Source organism: Antechinus flavipes, chromosome 1 (genome assembly GCF_016432865.1).
Source record: "Antechinus flavipes isolate AdamAnt ecotype Samford, QLD, Australia chromosome 1, AdamAnt_v2, whole genome shotgun sequence".
Classification (NCBI taxonomy): Eukaryota; Metazoa; Chordata; class Mammalia; order Dasyuromorphia; family Dasyuridae; genus Antechinus; species Antechinus flavipes.
The window spans coordinates 414,784,070-414,809,741 of NC_067398.1; the positions used below are offsets into that span (position 1 = coordinate 414,784,070).

At 35.1% G+C, this 25,672-nt stretch overlaps 1 protein-coding gene across 1 annotated transcript; it reads left to right on the top strand.

The window, feature by feature from the left end:
* Positions 1-170: 170 nt before the first annotated feature.
* On the top strand, positions 171-25,192 carry LOC127546259 (serine/threonine-protein kinase RIO1-like). The gene is given in 4 exon segments (XM_051973472.1): positions 171-1,253; positions 1,255-1,692; positions 24,541-24,635; positions 24,981-25,192. Coding segments are annotated over 4 exon segments (1,635 nt in total). The 5' UTR covers positions 171-363.
* The last annotated feature ends 480 nt before the right edge of the window (positions 25,193-25,672 follow it).

Consider the following 25,672-nt stretch of genomic DNA (forward strand, 5'->3'; position numbering starts at 1 on the left):
TTAAATAACTAAGTTGGCGGTTGTTAGCACTTGTCCCAAGATTGCGGATGGTTAAAGGAGTTGCCGTTTATCTTCTCTATAGTTAGCCAACTGGTGGTGTCGTTTTGGGACTTTACTGTTTGTCCCTTTCGGCTCACGGTACTTCGCGAGTTCCACCGTTCTGTTCTACGCGGGGAAGACACTGCCTGGGCGGAAGAGTCGGGTGAGCCGGCAATTACATGAAAGAGGGTGTGTGGCGTAAAAGTGGTGTCCCCGAGGATTAGCGCAAAGACCTTTAGAACCACGGAGCGCGGAACAGCGTCAGTCCCCAATCCCATCCCGACTCCATCCAGGCCTGGTGGGCGAGAACATCCTGCTTCCGCAATGAACTATCGGGAGCAGCTCATGAGCCAAGCCGTCCCGGGGCAGTTCGATGATGCGGACTCCTCTGATAGTGGAAGTATGACCAGCATGGAAACAAGCAGAGAGGAAGAAGATGCATCTAAAAGTTCTCACCAGATTTTGAATGAGGTTGATGATGAAATTCAAGAAGAGGATTATGAAGATTATGAAGATGATGACGATGATGTTGATTGGGACTGGGATGATGACGTTGGGAAAATTACTAAGGGCTCTTCAACTGGAGGGAGTAACACACAGGCCAACCGACAAACTAGCCACTTCAATTCGGCAAAAATGTCAACTCCAGCAGACAAGGCCTTAAGAAAATTTGAGAATAAAATTAATCTAGATAAACTTAATCTTGATGATTCTGTTATAAATAAAGTCACTGAAAAGACTAGGCAAAAGGAGGCAGACATGTACCGGGTTAAAGATAAGGCGGACAGAGCAACTGTGGAACAGGTGCTAGATTCAAGAACTCGAATAACTTTGTTCAAGATGTTAAGTAGAGGAGTCATATCACAAATAAATGGTTGCATCAGCACAGGAAAAGAAGCTAATGTGTATCATGCCAGTACAACAGATGGAGAGAACAGAGCAATCAAGATTTATAAAACTTCAATTTTGGTGTTCAAGGATAGGGATAAGTATGTAAGTGGGGAATTCAGGTTTCGTCATGGATATTGTAAAGGAAACCCCAGAAAAATGGTACAGACTTGGGCAGAAAAGTAAATGAGAAATTTAATAAGGTTAAACACAGCAAAAATATCTTGCCCAGAACCTATCATGCTAAAACATCATGTTCTTGTCATGAGCTTCATTGGTAAAGATGACATGCCTGCTCCTCTTTTGAAAAATGCTCAGTTATCAGAAGGCCCGGGAGTTATATCTTCAAGTAATTCAGTACATGAGAACAATGTATCAGGATGCCAGACTCGTCCATGCAGATCTCAGTGAATTTAACATGCCGTACTGTAATGGAAATGTATACATTATTGACGTGTCTCAGTCTGTGGAGCATGATCACCCACATGCCTTGGAATTCCTAAGGAAAGACTGTGCCAATGTCAATGATTTTTTTTTAAAACACGGTGTTGCTGTGATGACTGTACGGGAGCTCTTTGAATTTATCACAGATCCTTCTATCACAAAAGACAACATGGATGATTACCTCTTAAAGGCCATGGAAATAGCAGCCCAAAGGACAGAAGAACAAAGATCCAATCAAGATCATGTGGATGAAGAAGTATTTAAACGAGCTTATATTCCTAGAACTTTGAATGAAGTTAAAAATTATGAGAGGGATTATGGGTTTTCTCCCATAGTGCTCTCTGGCCCAAAGAGCTACAAGGGAGGTATGAACTCATTGAACTCCAATGAGTAAAGGTGTGAACACAAGCCTTGTATTGATTAGTTCTACTTAGTACCTTGTTTCAGGTTCTGGCCAAAACATCTTCTTGTAAGATTAGATCAACTCTAATTACTTAGCAGTTAGTAAGGATTCCAACATAGTTGTGAAACAGCAAGATTGAGTATAGTTTTGCTATCTAATTCTTCTTGAAGCTCTCTTAATTTCTTCTTTAGTAATTTGGCTGCTATATCACTTGGTGCATATAAGTTTAGTATTGATATTACTTTATTATTTAAGGTACTCTTTAGCAAGATATAGTTTTCTTTCTTATCTCTTTTAAATAGATCTATTTTTGCTTTTTCTTGATTTGAGATGAGGATTGCTATTCCTGCTTTTTTTTTTAACTTCAGTTGAAGCATAATAGATTCTGCTTCAGACTTTTGCCTTTACTTTAAATGTCACTCTCCTTTAAATGAGTTTCCTGTAAATAACAAATTTGAAGATTACTTTTTATCCAGTCTGCTATCTGCTTCCATTTTATGGGAGAGTTCATCACATTTACATTCACAATTAAAATTGCTAATTGTATTTCCTGCCATCTTGTTTTCACTCAGGTATACTTTTCTTTTTTCATTCTCCTTTTCTCTCCTCACCTGTATTTGGCTTCTGACTAACATCTTCCTCAAACGATCCTCCTCTTTTGCAGCCCCTCCCCTTTCTTATACTTTTCCCCTTCTACTTCTGTTCTCCTTTCTATTAGTTTCCCCTTTCCTTTTCTCTTTCCCATTCCTACTTACCTATAGCATGAGACAAGTTTCTCTGTGAGACTAAATGCATCTGATATTCTCTCTTTGAGGCAAATCTGATGAGAGTATGATTCACATAATGTTCATTCTTCTTTCTTTCCTTTAATTGTAGGTCTTTTTTGCCTCTTAATGAAATATAATTTAATTCTATCAAGAGAGCCTTGTGAAATTGAGACCAACTCCTATCATATTATTTAGGGCTTCATTTGAAGATTATTGACTGCTTGTATCCTCAGGGTTTGAAGTCTGTTGTATTTCTCCATAAAAGCTGTCTATACTCAGAGTTGTTTTTGCTTTTTTGCTCTTTTTTTTTTTTTTAATGAGGTCTGCTCTTAACATAAAGAGGTGATAGCCAATTCAGTTTGCCCTGGGACCAGTGTTATTTATTGATTTCTGGTGTTGGGTAGGCATAGCTATTTCCTATGTTCTGGGGTTCAGGGACTCATAATTTGCCTTTTGTATTGCCTTGGGTGTCTTACAGCTAATCTGCTGAACCACTGGCTTATAACCATGACAAAGTTGCCTAAGAGCCTCACAGTATATTCCCAGATGCACAGATGTCCCAGTATCCTGGCTCCCCACCCTTGCTCCCCACCCCAGCTCTTTGCCCAAGGCTCCCTGCACTACATTTGACTCAACAGCCTCTCCCCCTGCCCAATTGAACCACACTTTTCAGAAGTTCTTACAAAGTATCTTCTTCTGGAAATTTGTTATACTTCAAATATTTGTGGGTTCTGTCACTTCAAAACCAGTTCAGAGGCTTTATCTGGTATTAATTTGAGTAAAACTTAGAGGAGTCAGACAAACTAGTGCCTACTATCCATTATCATGGCTACAGCCCCTTAACATTTTCTCTTGCAAAACTTTGTGTTCCAAATATTTCTCTGTCCCTTCCCTAAACCCACTCCCCTAGATAGGAAGTAATACAATATATGTTAAGTATGCACAACTCTTCTATACATATTTCCACATTTATCATGCTACACAAGAAAAATCAGATCAAAAAGGGAAAAAAAATGAGAAAGAAAACAAAAAGCAAGCAAACAACAACAAAAATAGTGGAAAATACTTTGTTATGATCGAAATCTTACAGTCCTTTTTCTGAATGCTTATGTCTCTCTCTATTACAAGATTATTGGAATTGGTCTGAATCACCTCATTGATGAAAAGAAACACATACATCAAAATTGATGATCACAAATTGCTGTACAAAATGTTCTCTTGCTTCTACTCACTTTACTCAGCATCAGTTCATGTAAGTCTCCATTAGATGATGGGACATCCACTCAGTTTCCAGTTCCTTGCAATTATAAAAAAAAAAGGGCTTAAGCACAATATTTCAATGGAAAAACATTGCACTCAATGAAATGGAAGAATTTCAAGTATTCATAAGGAGAAGACCCAAACTAAATTTAAAAATTGACTTGCAATATCAAGTCTCAAGGAAAGTATAAAGAGGTAAAGTGGAAACTGAAAATATAAGGGACTCAATGGAGTTAAAGTTTTTACATTCCATCATGGGAAAATGATACTTGTAATCCTTACTAATTGTATAGTGATAATACAAATATAAGGAATACACACAGAGAATATTCTATATTCTATAAAACTCTAATCTTTTCATCAGGAATTTACAGCACATTTCCACCTATCCCCAGTATGACCTAGGTTGGTAAAAAAAACAAACAAACAAACAAAAAAAACCAGGTTATTTGTTTTTGTATTTCCTGATTAGAATTTTGTCTGATATATTTTCTAGATATGTTGAAAAGAGAGTGTTATTTATAATGAGGTTCATGGTGTAGGATGTAACTCACAGTGACTGTTAGTAAAAATCCATAAGCGTTATACTTAAGTACTTGAGATCAGGAAACATATCAGGTCAAAGTTGTAGAAATAATTACTGACAATATAACATAGCCCAATTGTAAGGAGCTCAACATTTTTCTCTGCAGTGATTCTAATTGAATTTACAAATCTCAGCCTTCCCAATATCCCTGATCAGTATGCTAACAATAATATTGCCCTTCATGGTCTTTAATGTACCCTTTTTGCATTTGTTAATAAGAGATGTTTAATATTTCTGTTGTTTATATTTATTTATAATTATTTTACATCTAAATCTGATTAATTTCTTTAAAACTGATATACTCAATTGATGAATAGTCTCTTCTATTCCTTTTTCAGCATCACCAGTTATCATATTTTAGCTTACTAAAAAATATTGGGTTAGTAATTCTTTTGTGTTTATTTTTAAAATTGATTTGTTTAATTCTTAATGAGGGTACACTGAGTTACCTCAGAATTATAATTTCCCTTCTATTTCTCCACTTACTTCATTTATTATTTTTCTCTATTCCTTTTTCAGCATCACCAGTTATCATATTTTAGCTTACTAAAAAATATTAGGTTAATAATTCTTTTGTGTTTATTTTTAAAATAGATTTATTTAACTCTTAATGAGGGTACACTGAATTACCTCCAAATTATAATTTCCCTATTTCTCCATTTACTTCATTCATGTGTTTTCCTTTATTTATTTAGATGCAGTGGCATTTTGTCATATTTATTAAATATTGACATTAATTAATTTTCTATGGCATCTTTCCAAAATATCCTATTTCCTTGTTTTTAACTTTTAGTCTTCGCTTTTTACTTTTTCTCTGTCTGAAAGCATTATTGTCATTATTACTGTTGTTGTTGTTGTTCAACTGAAACCTAATAGATTTTACTCCATTTTCTTATTATGACCTGGATCATTCTTTCTCTTTCAAAGGTGTTTCTTGTAGACAGCATATTTTTGGATTAAACTTTCTAATCAATTTTACTATCCTCTTCAATTTTATGAATAAATCCATCCCATTAACATTTACAGTTTAAATGTTAGTTGTGTCTTTTGCTCTACATTATTTGAGTCATATGTACACATGTGGGTGGATGTGGGGAGGGGAGGATGTGAGTGTAGGTGCAGTTGTGTTTTCCACTCTTTCTTTCTTATCTTCTCTTTGCATAAACATAAGACTTGAAACACTATTTGCTCAGTACCAAACCTTTAAGTTTCATGCTATCTCATTCTATTTTCTTGTCCTTCTTTTTCCTTCACTCTGACAGATTTAAAGCAACTTATCTTTTTTTTTCTTGTTAACTTTTTTTTTTCACATGACCTGTCTTACTCTAACTCTAGAGTTCATTTGCTTTTAGGCATCACAGCTGCATACTCTAGGTGTTCTTCAAACAATAGTACCTGTCCCTCATCTAGTTAAAACGTTGCTCTGCTTCTTGGGAATGATTTCATTATCTGCTTTAAGAACTGATATGCTATGGAGAGATCTCTTCAGCATATGAGATTGCCACTTTTGATCAGAGAAATGCAAATTAAATGCATCTCTAAGGTACCCCTACACACCTCTCAGATTAGTTAAAGTGATAGGAAAAGGTTGTGACAAATGATGGAGGGGATATGGGAAAACTGGGATACCAATGTATTGTTGGTGGAGTTGTGAAATGATCCAATCATTCTGTAAAGCAATCTAGAACTATGCTCAAAAGACTATAAAACTGTTCTTACCCTTGATCCAGCAGTGCCATTACTGGGTTACATTCAGATAAAACATGATCTGAAAGACAGCATAAAAAAGGAAAAAGGACCCACATATGCAAATATATTTCTCACAGCCCTTTTTGTAGTGATCAGGAAATGGAAACTGAATGGATGTTCCTCAATTGTGGAAATAGCTAAACAAATTATGGCATATGAATGTTATGGAATATTATTGTTCTATAAGAAACGATCAGCAGGATGATTTCAAAAAGGGCTGGAGAGACTTACATGAACTGATGCTAAGTGAAGTAAATAGAGCTAAGAGAACATTGAACACAAAAACAAGAGATTATGTGATGATCAACTTTGATGGACTTGGCTCTTTTCAACAATGAAGTGATTCAGGATGATTCCAATAGACTTGCAATGAAGAGAGCCATCTGCATTCAGAAAGAGCACTGTGGGGACTGAATGTGGATCACAACAGAGTATTCACTTTTTTCTTGTTGTTTACTTGCTTTTTGTTTTCTTTCTCATTTTTTTAACCTGATTTTTCTTCTACACCATTATAAATGTGGAAATATGTATAAAAGAATTGCTCATGTCTAAGATATATTTAATTATTTGCTGTCTCAGGCAGGAAGTGAAGGGAAGGGAGAGAGAAAAATTTGGAACATAAGGTTTTGCAAGAGTGAATGTTAAAAACTATCTTGGCATATATTTTTCCAACAAAAAGCTATTATTTAAAAAAATTAAAAGTAAAAAATAATATGACCTTAAGTTTGTAATACATTCTGGGTAAACAAAGCCAATATATCTGGGAGATTTAAAGAGCAAAGACAATTGATTCTGTCTCTACTAGGAGATACCTTTCCTTTCTTGCTCTGCTCTTTCCTGTAGTAAGTGTGTGATCAACTTAAGATTTCTTGAGCTAGTGATCTAAGAGCTGAGAACTCTGGACTCTCTTAGAAATTATGACCTTCTAATGTGGGACTACTGAGAGTCAGAGAATTCAGATAAACAATTATTTCCTTAACCAGAGTTACAAGTGATATACTTCTATCTTCCAAAGAGAAAAAAATACAGACTTATTGGCATTTAAGTAAAAATAGTCTGCAAGGATTTAAAATATGCTTTAAGCAAGTAAATATTTCCTGCAAAGAGATTTTGCAGAATTTAGAAGCCATTTACTCATAAAAATTTTTTTGATTTATTCCTTCTCTAAAGGGATCACAACATATTTCATCTTATTTCATTTTGGGGCAAAGTTCATTGAAACTTCTGGTCTGTTTTATAGTGTTCTGAATCACAACATGACCCTTATGAATAATGACTTTTCCCCTCAGCCCTGACATGGCATTTTCTTTAGTACATATATAATTTTCCCCTTTATGAAATGATGAACCTTTAATAAATAATTTTAGGCATGAACTAAAAAGGCCTTAAACTCCCTTAAAATAAAACTGTAGCTATGATAGCAAATCTCCAAATTAAATATTAAATGTTAAATATCAAACTTTTTTTCTCAATTAAATTTTACATTACTCTCTTAGAAGAGAGGGATTAAAGCAAGTTAGGTGAAACCTGTATACACTTTCATTCATGATTAGTCAGGGTTGATATAAATTGTTAATCTTTGTCTTTACTGCTGATTATGGAGATTCAGGTCCTATTAAATTGGGAGCAAGTTATGTTTTTATTTCAAAAGTTTGTTGCTAAGAATGAACAGATCTGAGCCATTTTATAAAGTAGGAATGATAATCCATTTTCTTTAGTTATTTCTAAAATGGCTAGTGAAAGGCGGACAGTTGTGAAACTTAAAATAAGATTCAAAATGCTGCTTATATAAAATTAATTGTTGCCTTTCTAAGAAGGGAAGTGACTAGTCGTACTTTTCCAGCTGTCCTAGTCCTAGTTATGGAAACTGAAGTTTTACAGGTCATTGTGTATATGAGAAGATTAAGGCTCAATTGAGAGAAAAGAATTGAATTTGTATGCGTGTGTGCAATGAGCTAATAAATTAGTATTACATAATATTATATGTGTGTATATATGTGTATATATGTATGTATAACCAAAATAGTACATGTTGCATAATATGTATATATATATGCATGTGTGTATGTATATATATATACATATATATATTCAGATGATTATAAAATATTTTCACATGTGGTAAAATATTAGTATGTGTGTTATTAGTATGCTTTATATAGTCATAATTGGGTAATTTACACACACATATACACACACATGCATGATCATATAATTATCCAACATGTGGCAGACATTGTGATAATTGTTTTTACAATTATTCTCTCACTTGATCTTTACAATAATGCTGAAAGCTTTACTGTTCTTAGTGTTGATTTTACACCCATTTTTCAGTTGAGGAAATGGAGGAAAAGAGAGGATAAGTCACTTGCTTCCACTAAGGTAGTGTCTGAGGTTGGATTTGAAGTACTCTGATATCAGGCCCAATCCTTTCTCAGGTATACCAAGAACTACCTCAGTGGAAAAGGAATTTAGTAAGAGAGTTCCTCCCCTGACCCAAAATATACAACTCAGTCCTCCATTTGCTTCAGAAAAGAGCTTTTAAAGAAGACTTGGGAATTTCCTTGTTCATCTCTTTGGTGGATATCAGAAAAGAGAGTACTTGGTGTATCTACTTTCAAGGTCATAAAGGCATTTTTGAAAGTTAAAGATGCTACAAAAGTGGGGGAAAGACTATAATTACTACTCATAAAAAGAAAATATGATGATATTAGAACTATATATCAAATTTTAAATTTGCCAGAAGCTAAGTCATCAGAGTTATATATATAGAACTCTAGTGATCTACATCATACCTTAACTACTACTGTTGCTGCTTCTGTTACTATTACTTTTATTACTCCTACTGCTATTAGCTACTGTTATACAATAATGCCTAGCATGCAAGATTTTTATATTGACTACTATGGGCAAGAAATTTTGTCAAGTATTTTACAAATATAATCTCAATTGTATCTTACAACCCTACGGTTTAGATGTTGTTATTCTTTACACATCATAGTCACTATCACTAGGACAAACACAACTAGTTTCTGAGACCATTTTTGAACTTCTCTCTTCCTGACTTCATACATGGCACTTTATTGCATGACCTAGCTGTGTCAACGAGGCCATGAGGAAGAATTACTTTGTCTGGCTGCTCTGACTTTGACAATAGCTTCTGAAAAAGTGAGAAATTTGATGGTTTCAATCCCATTCAAATGCTCCTGTTTTTTGTTTGTTTGTTTTGTTTTACTTTCCAATCTTTGACTTTGAGCATGGCAAAATGGTCCCACTTGGCTTCAGGGAAGACAAAAATGCCAAGGAGCAAAGTAAGATAATTGAACTTTTACTATGGAAAAGGTATTAATTAAAAAAAAAAAAGCAATGGTGTCAGAAGGCAATTTCTTAGCAGAGCAATTTCTGATTAGTTCAGACTGGTTTTCTCCAAATGACAATAGATGGTATAAAAAATAAAAAAAAGAAAAACATGAAATGCTGCAAAAGAGCAAGCATAATATCAGATAAGGAGATGAAGGCTAGATACTAATTTCAAAGCTCATTTTCTTCTGAATAAGAGCCATTACATATTTGGCATAAGCATAGTCAAAATTTTTCAAAATAGAAAGAAGAAAACAAGGAGATATTTTAGATTTATATTGTCTATATATGAATAGATGAAGAAGCTGCTCTGAGAAAGGTAAAAGGTCTAAAAGAAAGGTATTGGTGGTCTGTGACTAGATAAAAAGAAAGTCATAACTCTAAAATTTGTTAGAAAACATACCATATGGAATGTCTCACCAGCATCCTTCCCATACAAACTCCCTGATTACATCTATAGATTCTTTTTGAAGAAGTCATCTGGCTGGTATCCCTGTAGCCTATAGTTTCAAAATGATGAAGTTTCCTAACTCTGAGAGATGGAGATCTTCTGTTAATGGTACACTGGGTCAGGTTCTGACTACAGCAGTTTTAGATGGGGGTGAGGGGGGAGGTTGTCTTCCCTGTGCTATATCACTTGGAGATTATTGTAACAACAGGTTTTTTGGCACCTCTTTAATACATTTGTCAGATATTTTTATTATAGTGTCCTAAAAGACAGTATTAATTTTTAAGCTTTAATGGCACCAAGACATTTAGGTTCTTCTCATTAAACACCTTTTACAAGAATCTTCAATGATCTTCCCAACTGAGGTTCCCCCATCCCTATTAATTTGTAACTATTCAGTGTATTATTCTTGAAATATGCTGAACACTCCAGCTTTTCGAGGGTAATAACAATATCTCTTTTGTCTTTTTTTTTCCAGGGCTTTGCATAATACTCAATCTAAAAATTTTATTATTATTTTTGATTGATTGATTTGTTGTTTGATGATCCTGTTTGTCTTCATTTTTCTTTAGCATTCTTACAGTTGTAAGAATAATTGACCCTTTAAAAAAATTTTGCTAATGCTTTGACCAAGACAAGCACCAGTTACTAAAAGATAGGGTATAGGATATTGAAATTGTCCTATAATAAAGCTATATAAAAAGAAACTCTTGAAGTTTCCCATTCAAATCCTACTTGTCTCTAGCAAAAAGAATCAAGTCTAATACCAAATATATACAATTGAGTAAAATTATGCAAATTTAATTGAAAAATTGAAAATAGGCTTATATCTAGGTCATGAATTGGTAGAAAAAAAGGATAATTGCATGAAAAAGAGAAGGTCATATTCAAAACTAATAATTACATGGACAAGATTGCTTTAAATGAGAATGAGAATGAAGATAAACATGAAATTTCATTACTAAGTGATAAATAGCTTAAGAGCATTTCAGTTTTTATCACAGTCACACATTTAAAATGTCACATTTACACTCAAATAACCTTTCCAAAAAAACAAGGGTCTCTATGGATATATAAATATTTTGCTAAATGGTCTCATGCTTCAATGACTTTTCTCCATTTTCAATTCATTACTTTGTTCATTTAAATGACAAGCAGCACACTATCTAAGAAATACCTATCTTTTAAAATATCAGGATCACTTCCTAAGTGCCAAAATATAGTGCAAAATGTAATTAAAGCCAAATGAAATCTATAAAAGGCAGTTCAGGGTTGAACTATTTCACAGAAGTTTAGAACTGTTTTTTTTTTCAACTCATAATAATATACATTTTATGAAAGCAGTTACTCTGTGAGTTCCACACAGAGATTCAACAAAAAGAAAAGACATTGTTGTGCCCTGAATATTTTTATTAAATGAGCAATTATATTTCTCTACTTCATGGTATGGTATTTTGGTGGAAATAAATAATGGTACTATAAATGCATAATCATAGATAAAATTTAGAAAGCTCTTTCAAATCTTTACTTACATTATTTCATGTGAGCTATATGATAGATTTGTCAGTTTTGTGCTGAAGATATAATGCACATTTTATAGATGAAGAAAGTGATGGTCAAAGATGTTATTCATGATTTCAAGGGTAAGATTATAAGACAAGGGTTGCTGTTTTCCAGGAAAGTTAGTTTACCTTGTCCTTGAGACATGATTGTTCCTAGTTTCTTTCAATGTAACTTTCTGGTACCCAAAGAATATAAAAACCCCAAAAATATAGAGTCAGAGTTTCTCCAATAACTGAGATATCTGGGCACAATAAGACTTAACCTATTGTACAAAGCAGCCTGAATATATTTTCATAGAGATAACATTGGACAGGATTTTTCATCATTGGTCCCACAGAATTCTCTTAGATTTCTGCCTTAACCAGAGTAGCTAAGTCTTTCACAGATGATCATCCTTATAAGTGTTACTTTGTGCAACGTTCTGGTTCTGTCCACTTTAATTTGCATTAATTCATGTAAATCTTGCCAGGTTTCCATGACACCATCCTTCTCATAGTCTCTTATATAATAATAGTATTTCATCATAATTGCCACAACTTGTTCACCCATTTTCCAATTGATACATACTCCCTCACTTTTCAATTTCTTGTCACCACAAAAAGAACTGCTATAAATGTACAAATAAGCCATTCCCCCTTTTTTGATCTCTTTGGAATAGAATCAAAATCATAATATTGATGGCTAATGGGGTCAATTGTTTAATAACTCATAGGACAAACTTCCAAATTATTGTTCAGAGTTATTGAACTATTTGTATCACTATTTTTCCATATCAGCTCCAATATTTGTCACTTTCCTTTTCCATAATAGCCAGTCTAAAAGCTGTGAATTTATTTCAGAAATGTTTGAATTTTCAGTTCTCTAATCAGTAGGGATTTGTAGTATTTTTCATTTACCTATCAGTAGTTTAAATTCTTCTTCTGATACTACCTTGCTCATTTTTTTAACTGGGAATTTTTTAACTGGGAAATTGCTCTTGTTTTTGTAAATTTGACCTCACTCTCTACATGTCTAAGAAATTATTCCTTTATCAGAGAATTTGAGAGCAACATTTTCCCTAGCATCCTGTTTTCCTTCTTATGTTGTATTCTTTAATTCTGTTTGTACAAAAGCTTTTTAATGTCAAGTAATCAAAATTATTTATTTTATTTCCCATAATCCCTACAACCTATTGTTTGCTCATCAACTCCTCCTTTGTAATATAGTTTAAAATCTGGATCTATTAGGTTAACTTCCTTTATATTTTTCCTTTGATTCCTTGATACTCTTGACACTTTTATTCTTTCAGAGGAATGTCTATTTTTTTTTAGCTCTAAAAGATTCTTTATTATTTTGATTATCATGGCATTGAATAAATAAATTAATGTAGATAAAATTGTGTTTATATTAAATTGTCTCAGTCTATCCATTAGCATTTAGTTTTTTTCAATTACTTAATGTTGCTTTTATAAAAATTGTTTTATAAAAGTGTTCATATAATATCTCATTTGTTTTGGCAGGGAGATATCCAAGTATTGTATTGTAAAGGACTGAAACTTTGAATAGATGCACTTGAATCAGACAACTGAGCACTTAAGGATAATTACCTATTCAACAATGACTCTATTAGCATATGTTTGGAATTTCTCTTCTCTCTGTTAATTCTGGCTCAATGCTTGGGGTTAAAAGAATTGTAGGTAAGGATTAGGGGTGGGGTGACAAAGGTCAGAGATCCCTCACTTTTCATCAGGAGGAGTAGAAGGGAAGTTGATGGAGAGCTTGTGGTAGTTTGTCCATTTCCTTCATTCCTCCCCCTAAAGACCAAGGACTTTTACTTATCCTGACTCTGGCCATTCCTGAGGCCTCCAGGGAGCTAGTCTGGACATCACATTTTGGCACTCAACGTGGGCTAAGGACTCTAATTTCACTGAAGAAGTCCCAGGCGACCAGGACATAGGATGAGTATTTTAATAGACAAACAGGAACTTACTTTGTTAAGAATTAAACTAGTAACTCTCATTTTCTAGCTGAAATGGGGCAGATATTAGGAAAAGATTCTGTCCCACCTTCACCATGAGGGAGATCTACAGGAAGTATACTCAGACTGATAAAGAGACAGAGTTTGCTTGTAACTTGGAAGCAGATTGGTGGACTAATGTATACATTAGAATGCACATCCGCTTGGTTCTTCAAAGAAGAAGAAATAGAGGCAGATAACTGGAAACTAGTAGGAGACCAACTATGTGAATATTACAATGATAAAGGCCTGATTCAACTTCTAAGGAAACATTCTATATGTACAACATAATACAATTGGCCTTAAAGAATCCTGCAAGTTATAGAAAAAAGAAAAGTTTTAAGAACAGCCAGATGAGAAAGCATGAAGAAAAAAAGCAAGACAAAGGACAGATTAATGGTAATATTGCCAGAGGGCATGAGGACTTACAGCGTGGCTTCAAATCTGCCTACACTTGAGCAGCCTGTGACATGTCTTCATCAACTTCATTTTCCTGAGTGGAGGGAGGAAGAATGGGAGGGGCAGTGAGACCACCAGCACCTCCCCCTCAGCAATCACCCCCTGCTATGACTAGCTTAAAAAAGGCACTACTTAAAGCCACAGAGGAAGGGCAGAATACAGCTGATTTGAGAATAGAAATGTATCCTGTAATTCAACAGTTTAACTAACTCTTCAGGTCAAGAAAGGAAAAGATACACTCCTTTTGATCAAGAAATCATCAAAGACCTGAAAAAGGCTTGCATTGTTTATGGGACTACATCATCTTAGGTTATGATGTTATTATAGAATTTAGCTTATGAAGTTAACCCCTAGTGATTGGAAATCTCTAGGAAGGACATGCTTAGAAACTGGAAAAAAAAAAACAACAACAACAAAAAAAAACTTGTGGTTTTCTGAATATAGTGAACTCTGTATGATACAAGCCCAATGAAATAGTCAAAGTGGAGTTAATCTTCCAATCACCTATGACCAACTAACAGGTGTAGGTTCTTATGTAGACATCTCAGTACAGATTAATTACCCCACAGCAGTATATGAGCAAATTGCTTCTGCTGCTATCAAAACATGCGGCTTTATCCCAGATAAAGAGGACAAAGGAGAGGCCTTCACAAAAATAGCACAAGGGCCAAATGAACCCTTTGCTGGTTTTGTGGGACATTTGCAGACAGCTGTCACACAAACTATTGGTTAAAATACAGCAACAGACATTATGATAAGGCAACTTGCTAAAGAAACTAATAATGAGGTTAGTAAAATAATTATACTAAGACTACACAAGGATGCTCCTTTAGAGGAGATCATAAGACGCTGTGCCACAATGGGCACAAATGCCTTTTATAGCCAGACTATGATGCAGACTTCCCAAGATCCAAACATGGGTAGACAGGGTCCCTTTTGGCAAGTGACTTCCAGAGAGACTCATCAATGATTTCAGTGTGGTAAAGTAGAGCCTCTGAAAGCTCAATGCTAGTTTAGAGACAGAATGAGAAAACAGGGTGGGAGAACAAAACCCAAAACCCCATGTCCAAAATTCAACAGAGGCTTCCATTGGGCCTCAGAATGTAGACTGATTCAGGGAAATGGGGCCCTCATCCCCTCATCCCCAGGGCCCAAGACAAAAAATACTTGGGGTATGATGGTAGCTGATGCTACACTCAGAGAGTGCCTAGAAGTGCAATAACCAGACATGACCAATCAGCCAGGAAGCCATATGATGGGAGAAAGGGATTATATAATCAAGCATCCAGGAAGCAACCTGTTGGGAGAAAGGCATTATAATTGAGGAGAATGGAGTTGTATGCAGCTGGGAGTACTGAGATTTCCCCTGGAGAGGTGAAATCTGTTCCTCTCCACTTTATGGATCCCTTGCCTCCAGGTACAGTAGACTTGACCATTTCAACTCCTGAGAGTACTTATAAAACACTGTTCATCCATACACTGATGTGGGAAACTGGGGAATGTGAGGATAATATCCCAGTCACTAATACAGGTAGACAATGTGTGATTTATCACCCAGGAGAAGTAGTAGCATCAGGTTCACTGATACAGACTCGTAATAGGCAATCTAGTGAGAGTTGCCCAGATTCTGACTCCAAGCAACAAAATTCAGGAAAATACTGGACAGCAACTGTAACAGCTGATCAACCTATGCTCACAATCTATATAAATGGCCTACCATTAGAAGAATTGGTAAGACACAGGTGCAGATCGTACAATCATTAGAAGTACCAACTGGCCCAGTCACTGGCCAAAGATTAAAGCAGACACTTACATGTCTGGCATAGGAGGATCAATAGGAAGTTAGTGCTACTCCTTTGAGATGGACTTTTGAAGGAGAAACAGAAGTTTTTTGCTCCTTGTAGAGTTGAAAAAATTCCCATCAATCAGTGGGGAAGAGACATTTTACAACAATTAGGATTATAAATGAGTACTTCAGTTTTTTAGGCAGGGCTTCTGTTGAAAGCCTACCAGCACTTTCACCTGTTCCCATTCAAAGGAAAACTGATACACCAGTGTGGGTAGGATAGTGGCCCTTAGCTAGCAATAAAATTCAGGCCTTATTAAATATAGTACAGGAGCAACTTGACCAAGGACACTTACAATCTTTTCTAAGTCCTTAGAATTCACCTGTATTTGTTGTAAGAAAGAAATCTGGAAAATGGAAAATGTTGACTGATTTAAGAAAAGTAAATGAACAGATAGATACAATGGGAACTCTTCAGCCTGGATTTCCATCTCCTACTCAATTGCCTAAAGAATGGCCTCTTTGGGTTATAGACATTAAGGAGATCTATCCCTCTAGATAAGGAGGATATGAAAAAATTTGCCTTTTCAGTGCCAACATTAACTTATCTGAGTCTTATAAAAGATATGAATGGACAGTTTTGCCACAGGGAATGAAAAACAGCCCTACTATGTGCCAAATGTATATTGCTGCTATTCTTACTCCAGTAAGAAAAACATTTTTAAAAGTAATGTGATTACATTACATGGATGATATATTGGGATGTGCACCTGAGGAACAAAATGTTAGAAGCATATCTAAAAAAGACCATAGAAACACTAAGGAACTACAAATTGCATATAGCTCTGGAAAAAAATTCAGACATGTTCCTTTTCAATATTTAGGATATGAAGTATACTCTAAGGTGCTTACAGTACAAAAACTTTCCTTAAGTACAGAGAAGCTAAACACCTTAAATGACTTTAAGAAATTGATAGGAGATATCCAATGGATGTGCCAGTGTCCACAACCATTATATGAGGGATGTAGAAGACCCTTACCCAAAATGATTACTCAGAGATCATTCAGTAGAAGGCAGAAAAGTTGTTTATTGAAAACCTCTGGAGGATGAGTCATCCCATCATGAGATAAGAAAGAGAAAGCTCGCGGTAGGGGGGCTAAAGAAGTAGTAAAGATACATAGCTTTTATACAAGAAATTACATCACAAGTAAGAGAGGATTGAGAAGGGGAGGGGGAGGTATCTAACTGGTTGTTGCTATTTGGGGAGATTGGAATGGAAGGTTTCTCTTTCCCTGAAATCTCCTGATTTCTAGGAAACAGAAAATCAGGCCTTCAGGCTTAATCAAGCAAATAGTGCTCCAGTTAATAGACTAAATATTGATAATTATCAAATACCAATAAATGTCATCAGATCAGGTTAAGTAAATATGTTTCTAGCTGGCAAAGGTTCAAGTAGATATGAGCCTGCACATATTATACAAGTCATAGGGGAAACACAGAAATAATAAAATACAGAAAAAGAATTCATACCTTCCTGTAAGTTCTTTACCTTATCTATTCCCTACAATTATATACCATTTTTAAAGGGGAGATAGTGCTTTAAAGTCACCATGCCAGCTTACAAAAGAAGCTCAAGAGGCTTTAAGAGAAGTTGGACTATCTTTATCCAAAGTGGTTGAAAGAGTCACTCAAAAATCCTTGGAAATATCAATTTTTGCTACAAAAGAGGCACCCACAGCAGTCCTTCATCAAGGAGACAGTGTGATAGAGTGGGTGAACCTCACAGCACAACCAGAACAAAGCCTTACTCCTTACCCAGTGCTTGTGGCTAGAATTTCATTAAAGGCTATTAAGTGAGCAGTACAATTATCTGGAATAAGACCTGATAAGATATATACCTTTTATACTAATGCACAAATTAATGTATACTGTGAAATCATCCCAGAGTGGCAAATTTTATTGACCACGGCTCCAAATTTTACACATGGGTCACCATTAAAGATAATCAGAATATTACATAATGGGCAATGGATTTTTGAAGAAAAGGTTGCTAAAGTTCCTCTTAAAGGACCAACTACCTTTACAGATGCATCTTTAAGGAACTTCAAGAAGAAGTGATAAAGCATCCAGGTAAGATTTATTTCTTGCATGTTCACTCTCATAGTGGACTTCTAGGTCCTATTTTTGATGATAATTCAAAGACAGATAGCCTTCTAACCATGATGGCCAATAATCCTTTATTTCAAGAAGCCAAGAATTCCATTCTAAATATCATCAGGCTGCTCGAGCTTTATGTTTGCAATTTGGAATAACAAGAGAAGAAGCTAGGAGCATAGTAAAAGCCTGAACAGCTTGCCTTCCTTTCCATGCTCCTAAGCTCCTCCAGGGAAGAACCCTCATGGCTTGAGATCCAATGAAATTTGGCAAATGGATGTGACCCATTATAAATCTTTTGGTTGTCTGTTTTTTTTACCTATGTTGTGGTAGACACCTTTGAAGGATTCACTTTTGCAATATCAGCAGCAAAAGAGACAGCCTAAGTGGTCACTGAATTCCTTATCCAATCATTTGCAATTATGGGTGTGCCACAAGCAATAAAAACAGATAATGGACCTGCATATATTTCTAAACATTTTTCACACTTTTGTGCACAGTATAAGATTTTACACACCACTGGCATACCCTTTAATCCTCAAGGACAGGCAGTGGTAGAGAGGAGAAACAGAGACATTAAGATGCTCCTCCAAAAACAAAAGAAAGGTAGAGCCACAGGTAACCCTAGAGAACGTCTAAATTTAACTCTTTATACTATTCCTGATTTTTGACAAAGTTGCACTGGGTCTGATAGACAGGTTTTATAACCCCCTGGAAGGGCAGTGTCCAATGCTAGTAGCTCCACTATCTTTAGATAATTGCCAGGTGATGTGGAGAGATCCAGAAAGTGGTGAATGGAAGGGACCAGATAGGTTACCTGCTTCAGGGAGAGGTAGAGATCTCCATCTATAGAGATGGAGCAGGAATCAGATGGGTGTCAACGAGCTGTATTCGCCTCATCCATTGCAGAGAGACAGAGCAGACCCTTGAAACGAAGGAGAAGACTCAAGAAACATCAGATTGTTCCATCGCTGAGTGTGCCCATCACTGAAAGAGCATGGCAGTTATGGTGACTGACTCGTGGACATCAAAAATTGTTGGACTTCAAAACCCTCAGGAATCATAGGAATCCCTGAGACATGAAAAGATTGTTGGAGGACTTCAAAACCCTCAAGAATCATTGGATTCTCTGAGACACAATAAGACTATGGTAAGACTTGAAAACCTTCAGGAATCATTGGATTATCTGAGAAATGATAATATTGTTGCAAGACTTCAAAATCTTCAGGAATCATTGGATTCCTTAACACATAAAAAGACTATTGTAGGACTTCAAAAACTTTCAGGGATCATTGGATTCCCTGACACGTGAAGTAATGGACAAAAGATTGGTTTTGGACTATCTCTTGGATGCTGAAGGAGGCATATGTGTGATTGTTATTTACATACCCTCCTTCTAGGACTTCTGGAAATCTTTTACAACACCCTGTTGATTCATATTGTTTGTTATTTCAATACTTGTATGTACAATTCATGTTTGTTATGCCACATTGAGCCTGCACCAGCTGTGGGGAGAGTCATCATTGCTAGCCTGTGCTTTATTGCTATGTGGTTGTGTATGGGTTTGTGTATACCTGTTTCTAGTAAGACTCTTCAGCCCAGAAACCTGCCAACAATATCTGGCCTGACTCCCCACTTCCCTTTGGTGTTTTTCATCTCTCTTTCTGAGAAGTCAGGGAGGGTGCGACCACCTGTGTTCTAAAACAAAAGAAAGCAGGAGATATAAAGGGCTGAAATTTTGAATAGTTGCATTTGATTCTGACAACTGAGGGCTTTAGGCTAATTACCTATTTGACAATGACTATTAGCATATGTTTGGAATTGCTCTTCTTATAGTTAATGCTGGCTCAATAATTGGGGTTAAGAGAATTGTAGGCAAGGATTAAAGGGTGACAGAGGTTAGAGATCTTCACTTTGAGGGAGGATGCGGAGAAGAGAACTCGTTGGCCAGCCTCATGGCAGTTTGTCTCCTTCACTTCTCCCCCTAAAGACCAAGGACTTTTTACTTATCCTGACTCCAGCTGTACCTGAAGCCTCCAAGGGAGCTAGCCCAGACTTTAAATTTTATATTCTCTACAATTGTTTTAGATAGACTGTCTCTTTCTATTTCTTTCTTCTGGATTTTCTTGACAGTACCTAGAAGTGTTGGTGATTTTTTTTTTTTGGGGGGGGGGTTATATACTGAAACTATGCAGAAGTTGATAATTATTTCAAGTAATTTTTTAAATTGATTCTCTAAAATTCTCTAGGTATACCAGAATAAAATGTGCAATAAACGATAATTTCATTGCCTCATTGCCTATTTTAAGTCTTTAATTATTTTCTTCATTCCAGATCTCCTCTCTAGTGCTTAGTGCAACAAGCAAAGGAAGAGAACACCAGTCTATTCTACCCCAGACTTAAATTTCTAGAAACGAGTAGAAAATTTTTTTAATATGTCTCCAGCCTGGTCTCTTGTTTGGAGAAAGAAGAGTAACAATACCTTTACTTCCCAGTATTGATTCTCTGTCCTGAACTGTTTCTTCATATTTAAAAGAATTGGATAAGACCTTTAGTATTCCTTTTAATTTTGAGTTTTATTCTTAAATTTCCAAGTATTTTTAAAGTGGATTAATGACACCCTGTCTGTCATTTCCAGCACTGTCTGTATCTTCATTTAACCTCCCACAACCACTTCCTGACTTGCTTATTTTAGTCAGGGGATATCAACTATTCCTTGTTCCCCATTGATACACAGATTCATTCTCTATTGTAACTATCTCATTGTAACTAATTCTCCTTAGCATTTTACTCATCACATATCTGTGATACAATCAGAATTTTGTAAGTTATCATCTACTAACCTCCAGGAAGTTCAGTGCCTCATTAACAGTCTTTCTTTCCACAACTCTTGCATTCATCATAGATTTCAATAAATATAATTTATTAAATGTAAATTATATATGATATTAAATATACTATTGTCTAGTATATATTAAAATATTTAATATATTACATGTAATGCATAATAATGGTGTGTCTTGAATATATATTAAATGTGTTTATGTGTATATATGCATATATACATATACATATCTGTATATTTGTCTAGAGACAAGCCATGAAGACTTCTGACTGAAGTATATAGGGGATGTGATCTTTACAATGAAGTAATTAGTTATATTGATAAAATAAAAGATTAATTTGGAAAAAAAGACTAAAGAAACTACAGACACATGCATTTAAGGATATTTCAAGTTTATACATGCTTATATTGAATCAGTCAATTCAAAATTGATGAATATTGGAAGAAAATTTCCAGAGGATCCTGATAATTCAATCATGTAACTTCCCCAACTCCTAATGTTTACCTGAGTTGGCTATCCAAAGTAATTCAACCTGTTAGAGAACTTAATTACACTGACTATTGTAGAGGACTAGAACTCTAGAGAAATATTCTTGAAACAAGGTATTAACTCAATGGAACTGATGAGATGATTGTCCTTTAGTTCACATTTATGCTTAGTATGGCGATGTAATGGTTCTCTAGTTCATACATATTCAGTATGCTATAACGATGTAATTGTAATAGGGTATTTAAGGGCTGAGAAGGACTGGAAATGGCACATTCCATTTTTGACCACCCTCATGGTGGCTGTCCGGCTTCCTTCAGTCCTCCATTAAGACCAAGGACTCGGGCTGATCCTGAAGTCCTCCAGAAAACTAGCCTGAACATTCCAAACTATAAATATAAATGAGGTAAACTTTTATGTCTGCTTCTTACATCCTACCTTCTACTCATTTGTTTTCTGAATATCAGTTCAACATAGTCCAATAGGAGGTGATTTAGAATTTTCCTTTTTAGGACTTCTGCTCCAGTTCACAAATATCAACGTTCCTAATATCCATGATCTGTGTGCTGAGAACTAGAAAGTCTTTTATTCTTGAAATTTGATTTTGCATATTTACACACATAAACGTATCAGCACAAACTGCAGGGTTTTCTCAACACAAAAGCCTGTTACCCACTCTTTTATCCCGCCTTCTATGTGCATTGTCCCCATGTCCTTATAACAATTTAATGATGGTTATTATAACCATTTATCACATAACTCAGTTTTGCCCCCTGCCTACCAACTATGACCTTTGTGTCTCTTAAAAGTGTGTCATTGCAAAATTTTCCAAAGGCCAATATTTTGAAAAAATATCCAGTCAGATTGTGGTTTATTTTAAACAATAGTAATGGGAAAGTCTTAGGTTAACTCCAAATTTCCTCTTCCACTTTTTTCCCCTGCCCTCTACTCTCTCAATTCTCAATTCAATCCTGTACTAACTCTACAAAGTGCAGGGATGGCAAAGACCTAGAAGTTTAGATTTCCAGTGTTTCTAGGTAGGAGCTGTAAATGAAAGGATTTTCACTTTAAGGATGAAGATAGCTGGAATTAGTTTAGCTTTCCTCTATATTTTAAACATTTCATCTTTTCCAATTTTCTTACTCAAAGTCTTTATCACCTGAGATCTTTTTGCATGTTAACCTCATTCTATCCTTTACTGAATAGAGTAAAATGTATTGGATTTCTTGACAATATATCCTGACTACCAGAGTCTCAACTTAAGTAAGTGACAAGAAGGGATGAAAAAAAAAAAAAACAGACAGAATCCTTCCCCATTTTTATGATTATTCCTCACCAGGCTCTGCTATTTTCCTTTTAAAAATTACCTAGTCCTTCTTCATTCATCAGCATGAATGGGAACACTCAGAGTCTGCAAACATTTCACCACTTCTACTATAAATCAGCTATCTAAATATGTTTTCAATAAAAGAAAATATTTGGGAAGTAAAAAGGCCTCATCTATAAAACATAAGCTTGTTCCAAATTAGCAGTAATGTTTTTTTTTTTTTTTTTTTGCTAGGAGGTCAGGAACAGATTTTCTGAAATTTTGTTTATTCAAGGAACTTTTAATAAATTGTGTGTAACTAGTGAATCAGTATTTTTAATAGGAAAAACTAGACTTTGTATGAACAACCTTTTGAAGGAAAAGCCAAACTTAACCATGGAATCATGTTGTTGCTTGTCTAGGTCTCACCTTGTCCAAAATGTGCTTCTTTTGTTATATAGGCAGTTCTTTTTTAGGGGATTTTCATTAGGCAACTAGAAGGCTTAACAATTCTTCATGCATCATATGAAGGACATTCTCACTATTGAGTCCTTCAAATGAGGGCAGTTGTTGTATAGGCATCAACTTAATATCCTTTGTTAGGAAAAACAATCACTCTCTGTTCTACACCTTCTTACAATCCTTGATTGAAAGCCCACAAAATACAAGACATCTTATACTTTGTTGAAAATATATTTAAATTATTCCTTTGAGACAAGGAATAAGTGTTTGTTGCTTCTTTTTTACTGTTTACTAGATCAATTAACACCTATAAATGCTCAGCACAACAGGTAATAATTCCTTTACTAAAATAGGTTTCTTTCATTAAAGCTTTTAATTTTCAAAACATATGCATAAATAATTTTCAATATTCATCCTTGCAAAACATAGTGTTCTATTTTTTTTCCTTCACATCCTCCCATCCCCTTCCCTACACAACAAGTAATCCAATATATATTAAATATGTGCAATTCTTCTATACATAATTCTACAATTATCATGCTGCACAAGAAAAATCAGATCAGAAAGGGAAAAAGGAAAAAAGAAACAGAATGCAAGCAAACAACAAAGAAAACAGTGAAAATATTATGTTGTGATTCACACTCAGTCCCTACAATCCTCTCTCTGGGTACAGATGGCTCTCTTCATCATAAGAACTTCAGAACCGACCTGATTTACCTCATTATTGAAAAGGATCACATCCATCAAATCAGAATTGATTATCACATAATCTTTTGTTGCCTTGTACAGTGAACTGGTCATTTCTGATAGAACAATAATTCACACTTGTAATATTTTCTCCCTGATCTGATATTCCTTGGAGTTTTAATTTTGGGGTCTCTTTCAGGAAGTGATCGATGAATTTATTCAATAATTATTGGAACCCCTCAGTTCAATAACTTTTAGATTGTGTCTCCTGGATCTATTTTCCTGGTCAGTTGTTTTTCCCAAAAAGGTATTTTATATTTTCGTTCTCTTGTATTTTATATTTTCTTGTGTTGTTTTTTTTTTTTTTTGTTTTTGTTTTTGTTTTTGTTTTTGTTTTTGTTGTTGTTGTTGTTATTTGTTTTTTTTTGGTTTTGTTTGATTTGATTCTTGATGTCTCATTTAGTCATTCACTACCATTTATTCAATTCTGATTTTGAGTTAAGTTTCTTCAGTTAGCTTTTTTATCTCCTTTTGCATTTGACCAACTGAACATTTAAATTAGTTGTTTTGTTCATTGGGCTTTATTTTTCATTTCACAAATTCTATTTTTCAAGGAGTTGTTCTCTGTTTTCATAATATGGTCGGAGTACTTTTTGGGATTTTTGCCCATTTTTAAAGGCAAAGATCTGCTCTTAGTGCAAAGTAGAGATTGTCCCAAGCTTCTTCTATAGGAAACAGTGGCTTCACACTGCCCTGGGCCTGGTGCTGTGGTTTCCTTCTTGTGCTGGATGAGCATGGCCAATAGCTGCACTATTCTAGGGTTTCAGGGTTCATTTTTTGCTTTTTATAGTTGCATTGAAGGTCTCACAGCTAGTCTGCTGATCCCCTGGCTTCCGAACCACCACAGAATAGCCAATGCTGCTGTATTTTGCAAAGAACCTCTTGGCAAATTCTTTAAATATGGACACCAAACCTCCCTGGGTCCCTGAGCTGTGCCTGCACTTGACCACTTTCCCCCTTTCTCCCTTCCCTCCATCTTCTATCCTCGATTGAAACAGATTTTTTTCTGAAGTTCTTCCAAGATATCTTCTGCTAGAAATTTGTTACATTTCAAATATGTGTGGCTTTTGTCACTCCAAAAACCCCTATCCACGGTTTAAACCTATAATTTAACTATGGCAAAGTTATGTAATGGTTGTTACTTATATCTTCTTGAGAAAGTCATAAAGGTTATGGGGTTGACTTGAAATCAATTTTTTGAGAGTTCGATTTCTTCCTTTCTCATTTTAGGATTAAATGAATATAGGTTGCTCAAATGTGTGATGGGGGGAGGGCAGCCGTGGAGTCATTCGATGTTAGTAGTGGTTAGTTCTACAGAAGAAACTTCGCGTTTTGATGCGAGAGCTTCTCAGATGATAAAGATTATTAAGATAACAGCTGTTAGAGAGATAAAGGAACCAATTGAAGATGAAACATTTCCTATTGTATATGTGTCTGAGTAGTCTGAGTATTGTTGAGGTATTCCTGAAAGGCCTAGAAAGTGTTGGGGGAAAAGGGTTATGTCTTGATCTGGTTTTCATCTAAGGGAAGCCAGGAACAGCTCAAAATAGGACCTACTTTCCACCATTTTGCCTCTGCCCATTATGGGTCTACTCTTGGTAAATAATAGCCACCAGACATTGAACATATTCCCTGATGACATATACTTTTTTTCATTCTCCTTAATTATTTCCTTTTTTAGTTATTCTTGTTCTTATGGTGTGTCTATTTAATGCAAATTGTTGAAATCAAAGAAAAGAGGTCATCTAATATTTATAGTGATGGTCCTGATATTTTTTATATATGTGTGTGTGTGTATGTATATATATATATGTGTGTGTGTGTGTGTGTATGTGTGTGTATGTATTTTATATATATATATATGTGTGTGTGTGTGAGTATGTATTTATATATATATATTTATGGGTGTGCATGCACAGACG